General features: G+C 34.3%; 1 protein-coding gene across 1 annotated transcript in view; it reads left to right on the top strand.

The window, feature by feature from the left end:
• The window catches only part of LOC137637852 (uridylate-specific endoribonuclease-like), a 14135-nt gene extending 1128 nt beyond the window's left edge, over positions 1-13007 (top strand). Inside the window, exons 2-6 of the mRNA XM_068369962.1 lie at positions 5950-6183; positions 9502-9637; positions 11366-11565; positions 11863-12092; positions 12431-13007. Coding sequence (XP_068226063.1) covers positions 5950-6183; positions 9502-9637; positions 11366-11565; positions 11863-12092; positions 12431-12661 — 1031 coding nt within the window. The 3' untranslated portion in view covers positions 12662-13007. The remainder of the gene's footprint in view (positions 1-5949; positions 6184-9501; positions 9638-11365; positions 11566-11862; positions 12093-12430) is intronic.
• The last annotated feature ends 219 nt before the right edge of the window (positions 13008-13226 follow it).

The raw sequence follows: 13226 nt of genomic DNA, 5'->3' as shown, positions 1-13226 counted from the left end.
ATATTTATCTAAATACTTAGCCGTCGTTTTTGCCGGATCCGGGACGCTAGTCATAATAAGAGGCTCTAATATGAACTGATGAACTGAACACGATGGTTAGTTTAAGTTACTAAACTAGTACTGTTACGACCTCGCATGCAATAACCTAGTAGGCTTCGTCTGTCTAACTCACGTATATCTATCTATAATTTCTAGTTATTAGTACCAGAATGAAGGTAACCCAGGAGCCAAAACTTCCTAATAATGATACTTTTAGAGGCTAGATGGGCAGCTTTTCCCTGCTAATCTAATAGATTTTCAATACAACAATCGTGATTATTACTAATTCATTTGAATTGATGGCCATGACATTACATAAGACATTTGCAAAGAAGAGTAATCCATGTAGCTTATGATTTATCAAAATGATTTGCAAGTACTCAGCAATTATTTAATCGCAAAATGTTGAGAGGTGAAATACTTAACCTTCCAAACGCTACAGTTCCGCCACTGAACATAGCCAACGGTTACCGACTCAAGAAGTATTTGCTTGACAAGTTTTATCAGACATGGGGAAAAGTAAAACGCTGACACATAACTTTACCTGTAACAATGATGATTAAAAAGTTTACCTGTAACAATGATGATTACAAGTTCATGAGGCTTGAGTACTTCTTCCAATACCAAATACAATTTTGTGCAACAATGGTGGCAATAAAACACCCAAAGGCACAAATTATGGAAAATCTTTCTTATACTTAACGCCTAACCTATCCAAAAATAGTGATAAATATATACTGAAATAAATTTATCTTAATTTAGCATACCCAAACAGTGTTCCCACTTGCTGCGCTTCCTCATAGCTTGCAGATAATCGGAGCTCATTATCTTCCCACTCGCAAATAATTTTGTTAACCGACAGTTTCTTATCTGGGCTACTCCAGAATTTAATAAATGTACCTCTTACCTCAAGACTGGAGAGCTGTAGGGTGGGAATATTTCTTGTGCATTCAGAGAAAGCTTGTGTGTTCCTCTTGCCGAATGCTATCTAGCACGAAGATTGTAAGCACGCTGTCTGACTTCTAACAAACGCCCAGCTGCCCAAAATTTGTGTGATCAGCAAAAGATAGAAGCCTCATCTGTAAAAAGTGATAGCCATCTTTATTAGTTTTAAAAGGGATACTGATTAAAATTTTCTAATTATGAAATTACGATTTCTGGTATTCTTATTAAAAATACGAAAAAAGAATGGAAGAGCTGTTGTATGATAAGGATACTTATGTATACAACCTCACTGTCCCTATTATTATTATTATTATTATTATTACTATTATTATTATTATTATTATTATTATTGTTGTTGTTATTATTATCATTATTATTACTAGCCAAGCTACAACCCTAGTTGGAAAAGCAAGATGCTATAAGTCCAAGGGCTCCAATATGGAAAAATAGCCCAGTGAGGAAAGGAAATAAGGAAATAAATAAATGATGAGAATAAATTAACAATAAATCATCCTAAAAACAGTAACAATGTCAAAACAGATATGTCATATATAAACTATTAACACCGTCAGAAACAGATATATCATATATAAACTATAAAAAGACTCATGTCAGCCTGGTCAACATCAAAACATTTGCTCCAACTTTGAACTTTTGAAGTTCTACTGATGCAACTACCCGATTAAGAAAATCATTCCACAACTTGGTAACAGCTGGAATAAAACTTCTAGAATACTGTGTAGTATTGAGCCTCATGATGGAGAAGGCCTGGCTATTAGAATTAACTGCCTGCCTAGTATTACGAACAGGATAGAATTGTCCAGGGAGATCTGAATGTAAAGGATGATTAGAGTTATGAAAAATCTTATGCAACATGCATAATGAACTAATTGAACGACGGTGCGAAAGATTAACATCTACAATGCTGTGTCACTTTGTAAACCTCAAATAAAACATTTTCCACCTAACTTAAATACATTTATAAATAAGTTTGTATTCGGCAAATAAATAATTACACATATGAACCATACAATAAAGGAATGTTATAACTAGTGCAAACTACTTAAATCGATTAAATTCCCCACAACATTGTACAACTGAAGATGATGTAAAAAAAAAAAAAATGAAATTTTGTATGAAAACATCCAAGAACTTGAGATAAAATAGTTTTCAAAATCTTAAGAAATAATGATTATGTCAAGGAAAAAATAAAAACACAAGCAATCCCAAAAAACATATAAGCAACAAGCCGACATCACCTTACAAAATAACAAAAGTTATAAAACTGGCAGTACAGTTCACATTTTTGTTCATTTGTAAAGCTCCCTTTCATGGGTTGCTGTGGCCTGATTGGTAATGTCTCTGCCTGGTGTTTGCCAGTCGGGGGTTCGAGTCCCACTCAGACTCGTTAGTGTCATTAGTGTCTGCAACCTTACCATCCTTGTGAGCTAAGGTTGGGGGGTTTGGGGGAGCCTATAGGTCTATCTGCTGAGTTATTAGCAGCCACTGCCTGGCCCTCCTTGGTCCTAGCTTGCGTGGAGAGGAGGCTTGGGCGCTTATCATATAATATATGGTCAGTCTCTAGGACATTGTCCTGATTGCTAGGGCAATGTCACTGTCCCTTGCCTCTGCCATTCATAAGCGACCTTTAAATGAAACACACCGATATGGCCAGTACTTATCAATTTCTCGTAGTGAGTTCCTATCTGGCATGATATTAAAGTACACCATTCTCATTTTTTTGAAGATTTTCTAGCCTTACCTTTTAGTTTCGTAATTTTGGTCATATAAGATTATAAATTTCGAAATTTAATGAGAAACCTTTAATTCTAAGATGAGCTGTTGTTTAGATCCCTGCCCTGCACTGGTGCAGCATTTCACCCAGTTCGTCTTTTTAGCTTCTCAATGGCTTCCCACAGTGCAGTGACTTGAAACTAAAAATGGAGAGGAGCTAATCTTGCACCTATTACTACAGTGATTATAAACGGCACTAACTGGATGCTGCTTCTATAGAAATGATAGCCAATAGCAAAAGGAAGACAGGTACACTAACGCATTTTCCCATGGCCCAAGTATACTTAGCATTCCCAGGTCTTGATGGTTGAAGACAGATCGTAATTTCTAAAAATGATATGGGCTACAAGATTTTTTTATATTAATTCTTTCAGTTCAGTCATTTTATATCTGAAGGCTATTGCAGTGGCTACAAACAATCCATCTAGTAGCTGCTTCTATTTAAAGTGCAAATTTAGGAATAATGATTGACCTTGACCAAACAGACTATAGTCGATTCTTTTTAGCGAGGCAGATTTACACCGACTCGCATTGGTGTCCTTTTAGCTCAGAAAAGTTTCCTGCTCTCTGATTGGTTAGAATTATCAACGATTAGGAAACTTTTCTGAGATAAAAGGGCACCCCTGCGAGTCGGTGCAAATCTGCCTCACTAAAAAGAATTGCCTATAGAGCCTAGTAAAGGGTTGATCCCTCAGTGATAGGAAATCCAAGAAAACATGATGCATGAGATGCCTCGGTATGAATGTACAGTATATTTGTGGGTCGGTCACAGTTACCAGTATAAAAAGCAACAAATTTCTATCTAATTTTCTATAAGGATTTAGATTATGTTCAACGTTGTGTTAGAGTTGTAAAAAATCATGGGTATATAGCCTAAGGTACCGAAACCTCATCTGACTTCGGTTGCAGTGTTCTTACCAACCATCTTTCACAAGTACTTCTTAACCAGCCTATCCTACGCTCGCTATTCGACTGCAGGAAATGCTCAATATGAAAAATCCCAGGAATATCTAGCTCTACATAACTTTTATGAAAATTTAGTTTCGTAATTTTGGTCAGTCGAAATTTAATGATAAACCTTTAATTCTATATACATTTTAATAGGGTGCAAATAGAAAAAATAGGTTACCCGTCTTTAACACTATAAATTAACCACTTTTCTCCCTAGGCCAAAGGCAATTCCACTTCACACTCCTGTGAGATAACTTGAGATAAATCAGCCACACACCCATTTCGTGCATGATATAAAGTGGACAAGATGAAGAATTTTGTGAAAAAAGATTTTGAGTGAGAAATTCATTACTATTAACCATTTTCCTTTTGGAACAAGTGACAACAGAACGTTTTATCCTAATATTCAGCAGATGTTTCAGAGGGGAGGATACTATACCTTGACCCATGGATGCGGAAAGGGTTAATATACTGACTGTGTCTGGATTCCTTGGTGGTCACCTACACAAACAAGGACCAGGCAAAGCATTGCTAACTCAGCTGATCAGAATACCCAGTGTTGTGACGAATATAACAATTTATGTTAAACTAGTGTATCAAGTGAAAAATTAATATGCAACGACCGAAATGCACAATTAAGTCCCTATTAACAAAACCCTGATAAAGAAAAAGAGTTCTCGAAGATAAAACCCAACAGGGAAACGGGTATCATCCATTCATTCCATGCAAACAAAGGAAGACAATGGTATACTAACCCAAATATATCGGAAAGTGTGTTACAGACTGCGTTCACAGCACCATACGTCATCGTATATTTATAAAACTTAGACACAAACACCGAGCAGTGAGCACCCAAACAATAAAACATCAAATAAGCGTAAACTAGATGGGATGTTCAGCTCTAATCAATCGTAGCTCGGAAAACAATGATGGAAGAAAAAGGAAATGATAGTCAGCGCATTTGGACTCTATTCAAAAGATAGTGATGGTATGCAGGACACTGCAGCTCATTATAGCCACTATCATATCTTAATTTATAACCCAAAACAAGACTGTCAAACTGATGAGAGTATTTAAAAGGAATTCGTTGAAAACTTACTTGCTAAAGTTACAGCGGAATAGAATAGCCAACGCCATCTATGAATTGGTAAACAAACTTTCAACAATATATTTTTACGTGTTAAATCTTAATAACCTTATTTCTCATGTCATTTATCAAAAGAATAATAGCACATACAAACATAATATATTTGTTATTCACAGATTATTTTCCATTCATTATAAAAGAAGTCCTTGAACTATAGGTAGGCTATTATTCTATGCTATTCTTAGAGATTCGCTGTATTTACAAGACTATTTACAACTCAGGAAAATATGTAACAAAATGTGTGGCCATATCAGGGTAAAACAGCACAAATAAGTAAATATAGAACCAATATGGAACTTGAAAGAGTAACAATCAGGAGAATTTGCATGAAGACATTCGTGATAAGACTAACCGACAAACAGTTACGTTGTATATGCAGTGAAACTGGTTAACCAACAACCAGTTACACTGTTTGTTATACAGTGTAATTGATTATTGGATAGGCTTAGATTCTCAGTGTATAAATTCAGCAATGACTAAAATAAGTGTTATGCGTTGTTACATTAGGAATTGCAAAACAGGTGAAGAACAGCCTATTGCGAATTAAGTTTTCAAGTAGGGAAAATAAAAGAGTGAGGGTCTAGTGTTAAAACCTCTAAAGTAATTAAGATACTGTCATAAGGTATAAATTTCTCTTATTTTCCAAATGCGTATACCATCAAGTTTCTTCCGATTCCGGAAGTTCTGTGTCTCTTTTGAGGTTAGATGAATGGAGAATATTATCAATAAAATTTAGTGCACACTATCTCAAAGTTTCAGTCAAGAAATGCGTGTAGTAAATTTTTTTTTTTTTTTTTTTTTTTTTTTTTTTTTTTCTAAGGGCACCGTGCGCAGAAATTACGAAGTTTGATATTTCAAAATACTAAAATATATATCTATATACTGATCAGTGACGGTATTTTTTTTTTTTTTTTCTAAGGGCACCGTGCGCAGAAATTACGAAGTTTGATATTTCAAAATACTAAAATATATATCTATATACTGATCAGTGACGGTATTTGTCTCAATATTACATATGGAATATAAAGTGGCATGAAAACTTTTTTATTTTTATTTTCTGACCAAATCCTCAGGAGCCTACAGTGACTCGTGCTTTGGGAGATGCGGAGACAAAGATTCTTCTAAAAGCTGCCAGTGTAATTCCTCTTGTAAAAAATACCACGATTGCTGTAGCGATTACTTTGATATCTGCTTCAGCTGTCAAGATCGCTGTGGAGAGGCATATCTATCTGCTAAACCTTGCCAGTGCAACAATGAATGTGCCTCTCATGGAAACTGTTGTGATGATTATGATCAGCTTTGTGGAGGTAAGTTAATTCATAGTCCGTTTTTTATAAAGAACTTTTGTCTCTTTTATTCAGAAATATTTGTCAAAAGATATGATAATTCTTTCCTGAACAATTTTTATTCTTAAATTTATTTCCTGGATTAAACTGGAGGAGATTATAAAATTTAGGTCAATATCCACTTACCTGGACTAATGATGTCATTCAGTGCTTTCATTTATACGTCTAGATCCAGGTGAAAATTTTAAATCTGGTGTTTTTTTCTACCATAACAATGTGATGGCCATCATAGCCTTAGACCAAGCTTCGTATTCAATAAAATTCATATCTAAATAATTCATTCTTACGATGGCTGCAAGCTGAAATACATGTTTTTTTTTTTTTATTATTATTCATAAAGAGACAAAATTGCAATAATTTCAAGAAAGGTCTTTAAGCTTTCATCATACTGTCCCAAATCAGACAAATAAATTCATAAATATAGTTCAAAAGGCTGGGATAGTCAGAGGCTAATCTGATCCTTCAACTAATTGTATTTTGACAAAAAGATTATTACAACTTTCCTTTGAGCCCTGGATATAATTTTCCAAAGTCAATTTATCAATGTAGCTTCAACAAAGTCTTTCTCTTATGTTCGTAACTGACTACTGAATAGTGCTCTCACAGTATTTAATACACAATTATGTTAGGGCTGAGACCACAGCCCGGGGAGACCGTCTAAATTAATTTACTTTATAATAAAAACTATAAGTATCAAAGGCTTATCTTTCGAAACCCCGGGCACAATCGGGAAGGACGTCAGCCCTTAATCGAGGCTCTCTTCGAAACTACCCAAGGCATAGTAGGCTATCGAGGCGTGATCCATGGGCGTTATGGGGTGGGCGCTATCTTGCCTGGGGGATCGTAGGTAGGGGTCCCCTCTTTGAAATGAGAGCAGAGCGGTCTCCGCCCCCCTTCGTGCCTGCAACGACAAAGTAGGCGACAGAAAAACTAACTTGTCATCAAATATGAGAAGGCAACAGCCTCTCGACCTCAGTGCGTGATAACTCCAGGTCTATGACTCGAACGATGGCAGCAGAAGAGGTCATTGAGATGACCCCAACGACTCCCAAACTACATTATTTGTGACAATACTGACAGTGAAAAATGTGAAATTTATCAGGGAAAGTTTTGTTTGAATTTGGCATAGAATAGGTGGTGGAATAGCTTAAGCAAAACTATTTTGTTATAAAGATCCTACGATATATCTACACTTTCCCATCATTACTGAACAAGGAAAGGATATAATAACGTGTAGCACATCTTAGATGGAAGATCTGGATCAATTAAAAATGAAGCTGAGGTAGTTTCTTCGTACTTTGATCACAAATTGTTAGTTTTCACTTTTTGGAACACTTTCTGCTCAGTTCTGAAATACTTCATCCTACATAGCTAAATGATTCTAGAAGATGCTCCTATAAAATACTGTATTTATCCTCTGTAATGGCACAGAAGTCAATGGAGTACTTGCAACCTGCTATTCTTTCAATACAGTGTAGGTTACTTTTTATAACCACTATATATATTATTTTTATAAATGTACTACATTAATAGGAACTCATTAACATCACGAAAACTTTACTTTCAACAATGCGGTTTTTGTTATGGACAATGAATGGACAATCGCTGCCTAAACCAGACCTGAGGACGAGCAATTTTTTATATACCTTTTTCTTTTTTTCATATTTACTGATCATGTCCAATATATCTTGCATGATTATTTTATGGTGTTTTGATTTATTGCTATTACCCTTTTGAGCGGGCATTGCTGAAATCAAGAAAAATTATCAAGATTTAGAACAACTTCAACGTATACTCACAACACACCATACAACTTATAAACTACTATCCAACTAAAAATGGCGGGAAAGTGAAACTGCTCGAGAATCTTCGTCGTTACCTTTTTTTTTTTTTTTTCTTTTTTTTCATTTCATCATATTGTGATCCTTGTTTTGAGTTGTCAATGAGTTGCTATAGCTTATCTTAATTATATCTATAGTAGCAATAAATGTAATATATTATACTGTTGCCAAGAATTCACGAATCAATTTGTTCTACTTGAAGTCGCGTAGCCAACACCGCTTCAATCGTGAAATGGAGTTGTTAGATGAACAGTAGTGCACGATTTTCTTTATATTTATGATAGTTACTGTGAGGTACAAGTACTATTTCTATATTGAATGAATATATTTACTTATTCTATAAAAATATTTTAAGCTTAGTTTGTTTTACTCGGCCATCTTTGAATCTTACTGTATGATTGATAGACACCTATACGTTTTTGTCGAACAAAGCAACGTGGATTTAATTTTTTATTTGATATCTAATGACGAGAGATGTAAATTCGGAAATGACGTAAGGTAAAGAGGAGCAATCACAGCGTAATGAAGCGAACTTATTCGTTTTTCAGGGCTTGCTTCTCTTTCTACTGTAATTGATTTTTCGAAGTTTCATTAATAGTTTGAATTTTTGCCGTCTTAACTTGGATGGAATGAACAAAACTACGCGATAGCATAAAACAGTTTTTTTTTTTTCATTTGAAAATAACTAGTAAATATATCAGACATGCTTTTAGTGGCAAAATTTCCTTCCACTGTTGTAAGCAAGCTATGGATTTGAGATTAAATTCATTTTATTATTATTATTATTATTATCATTATTATTATTATTATTATTATTATTATTATTATTATTATTATTATTATTACTTTCTAAGTTACAGCCCTAGTTAGAAAAAAAGGAAAAAAATAATTTAAGAAGAGTAACGTTAAATGAATATCTCCTATATAAACTATAAAAACTTAGACAAAACAAGAAGAGAAATAAGATAGAAAAGTGTGCCCTAGTGTAACCTCAAGTAAGAGAATTCTAACCCAAGACGGTGGAAGACCATTGTACAGAGGCTATAGCACCACCCAAGATTAGAGAACAATGGTTTGATTTTGGAGTGTCCTTCTCCTAGAAGAGCTGTTTACCATAGCTAAAGAGGAGTATGGCCACTGAACACTTACAGTGCAGTAGTTAACCCCTTGGGTTAAGAAGAATTCCTTGGTAATCTGTGTTTTCAGGTGTGTGAGGGCAGAAGAGAATATGTAAAGAATAGGCCAAACTATTCAGTGTATGTGTGTAGGCATAGGGAAAAGGAACCGTAACCAGAGAGAAGGATCCAATGTAGTACTGTCTGGGCAGTCAAAAGACCCCATAACTCTCTAGCCGTAGTATCTTAACGGATGGTTGGTGCCCTGGCCAGCCTACTACCTACTATGTTACGAAATCAACATTTATATCTTGCGTCTGCAGATGGCGATGCTGTCACAGACGATGAAATCCGAGATCTGACTGAAGCGCTTTTGTCGTTTGACATCAACAACGTTGGAAGCCTCATCGAGGTTAACCCTCAGGGTAAAGGCACATCTGGGGACTTGGCACCTGGACCGTAAGTACAGTATGTCATATACTGCTAGCAGGATATTGTGATTTATAACTAATTCTAAATAAATCTTATCACCTCTCATATTTAAAAGAGAGAGAATATGCTAAACTTTTTTCCCCAATTTTACAAGCAATTTACTCCAGATAAATCACGATGACATTCTAACTTACAGTTAAAGGAGGTGGTGGTAATAAAAACTGGTACTGAATTAAAAAATATTTTTTACCATTATTCACCTACATATCAGAGACAAATGAGTCTGAAGAATTCCCACTTACGTTTATGGCCGATTTATTATAAATCAATAATGTATTATATCCACGTATTTAATCATGTAGGTGAAATCATGGAATAAAGTTCTACTTGAATCTTTAAAACACTAAATTCTCAGCTGTAATATTTTACTGAAAAGCGCAAGACCAGATAGAATTTGTCATCAAAGGAGAAAACTATAAATTTATCAGCCTTTTCTTTTTTTCTTAAAAGTTTTAAAATTCAATAAAGAATCAATGCAATGTAGTATACAGTATTTACGGTAATTGAGGTTTTGGATATGAATATTACCTTTAGAATGTTCCATAAAAATTCCTTGTTTTTAAACTTGATAAGAGGGGAGAGGTGATATCCATCAATAGTGCATACCTTGGTATATACTACTAGGATCTGGAACTTCCACTGAAGCTTAGACCGCCAATAGAATTCCAGAATCCATGTAACATTATTGCTGTAAGAATGTTTCTATTTTAATTAGATAATACATAATTTTAACCCAAAAGAGCTAAATTAACATACCACTTACGGTAATCATTTCTGCATATGCAATGTTTATTTAAAGACCGAAAAATCATGACAACTATTACATGCTTCTATTTTCGATGAATATTTCAGTTCTAAAGTTTAAATTTATAATTAGCTGAGATTCAGTTTAAAAAAAAATGTATATATACAATGTTTCAAGAGTAAAATGTTTTACTTCAACTTTATTTTCAGTATAATTGAGATATCAGAAATAAGGAATTATAGTCAGATTGTGTATCACAAAATACCTTTAGTGAAATTTCTCGGCAAATGCTAGGCTACAAGTAGTTGACAAAATTTTGTTAAAGACATGGAGGAGAGTAATTTTGTGTTCTTGACTTTTTTGGGACAAAAGATTTCACATATAATCTTAAGTGTTCTGATCCTTGATAGACTTGACAAACCTTTTAATTTCCGGTGTAACAATGATTATGCAAATTTCTATTATTACCTGTTGATTGTTGCAACTCTATCTAACAGGATATCAGAGGGTCTTAATTAGAGCTTTCATTCATTGCATCTGTTTGATTGTACACTTTGATCATTATGAATACTGCCTTATAATACAGCTAGTAGAAAGTACAGGCAGCAAAACCTTTGAAAATTTTGAGTATGTTGACATGTCCAAAGGAAGTAGCTGCTTAATGTTTGGACATCTCCCTTCAATTAAGTGAACCTTATTATTATTAACTGAGCCATTGACTGTTATGGGTAATTATTGTCCCTCTTTACCATGTTTATTTCGTTTGTGGCATTTATTCTCACTATTACATGATTAATACCCCTCTTTCTTATATCTCTTTCTTAAGAAACTTAAAAAGAATTGTAACTTATTTCATATATTCCATAACTATCGGAAAAAAAAATTATTTTGAAATTGATGTGTGTAACAAAACGTTTCTCTAACCCAAAATCCAATTCATCTTCGTACAGATTCTTTACCAGCGTACCACCAGAAGCTTTGAGCGGTCCCACCATCTCTGCCCTTATCGCCCTTCAAGACAATTACATCCCAGATGTCAATACAAGGGAAATCGAGGAACCCGGAGAAGCTGTTGAATTGGACAATTTCCTTGATGCCATCTTGGACACGAAGGTCATGCAAATGACAAGCGATTTCCTTTATGAGAAAAGTGAGTACTAAACTTATTGATTCAGTTGCTTAAGAATGCCATAAAGTTTTCTCAGAGTTGTATTCTCAAATCAAAGTTACAATAGTAATATTAATTATTGATAGTAAAATGAAATAAGTAACAAGCAAACTTCATAGAGGATGAAAATATTAATGAACTGGATAAATGCAAACAGCAAAGCAGTAAAGGCGTTTTTGGAAGTAGATACATCATATACTCGAGTTTGTATGCTCATATAGATACACGTGAATGTGTGCATGTATAGTAGTCACGTGAATTTGAATACCTCCATTTCAGAACTCTGCACTGGTAGTATGCGAGAAAAGGTAAAGGAAATTTGGTTTCAATTGTACCCTCGAGGCAATGGTGGTGCCCTTTCCTCCTCCGGATTTGAGCACTCCTTTGTAGGAGAAATTAAAAATGGCGCTGTCTCTGGGTTCCACAACTGGGTCCATTTCTACAATGAGGAAAAAAATGGCAATCTTGACTATGGGGGTTGGAGTAAAATGAAGGATTTCGATGAAAAGGTTTGTTCCTCTTATAACTGTATGTTACTTGCAAAGGTGGTTATGAGGTTATATTTTTTTCAATCTTGACCTCATCATGAAAAACAATAAAGTTTTCTTTAGGTATATAAATACATTGATTATATTGACATATTTCCAAAATCAAGAATTAACTATTTAGGGCTCCATATTGATACTAACTTTATATAACTGGTGTATCCATTGTTTTCAAGGTTTGAGGTATTATGACATTCTGCTTCTATGGAAAGGAAATATTGACAAATCGTTTATAATTTACTTTGTAAAACTATGTTATTGTTAAGACATCACCAATTAACATAATTAACATCATAAAACAGGGCATGGTCCTTGAAGATCACTTCGAGTGGCAAAACTACGAGAAACAAGTTGGCAGTTCCTTCATAGGCACATCTCCAGAATTCGAGATTGCCGTTTACACGCTGTGCTTCCTGACCAGACCTGATTCCCTCTGCCCAGTTCGAATGAGAGGACAACAGTTCAAGATCCAGACGTGGACTTACCAATATGCTGGCAAAACATTAGTTGGCAGTGCTTACCCGTACCTATAGTTCTAGCGATGTTGATAATGTAATATAAAGAGATGCAAATTGAATAGATATACCCTTTTTAAGAGAAAAAAAAAAGCATTTTCCTGAAGACCTACATTAACATAGTATATAGTATAGATCTTAAACAAGTTTCACTACATATTTATTTATAGTACAAGTGTGATGTTATTTATCATTTTTTGTAATGTGGTTGTTGAAAATTATCAATAAATCATTTTATATATTGTAGCTTGAGCAACATTTAGATTTAAAAAAGTGCGTCGTTATAATAAAAGTATGTTCTCACATGTCTGTCTACTAAATTCTAAGCTTCGTGGTTCAGTGACACTTTGTATATAACTTTTCCATTACATTTATTTCATAAATGTGAAAAAGAAGACTTCATTTTATTATTGTTTGTTAAATAGCTTAAAAATAAACGTATAAACATAGAATAAAAGTGTTTTAATGCTTAAGGTTATCCTAATAAATTACTCTAAATTTACGATTCTGGAATTTACACTGCACAGTTCTGTTTTATATGGCAAATATACGAGTAGGACACATTGTAAGTCCTAAATGCTTC

This window comes from Palaemon carinicauda, chromosome 3 (assembly GCF_036898095.1).
Source record: "Palaemon carinicauda isolate YSFRI2023 chromosome 3, ASM3689809v2, whole genome shotgun sequence".
NCBI lineage: Eukaryota > Metazoa > Arthropoda > Malacostraca > Decapoda > Palaemonidae > Palaemon > Palaemon carinicauda.
Note: the sequence above shows the minus strand (reverse complement) of the source record. Positions and strands in the feature narration are given on the sequence as shown.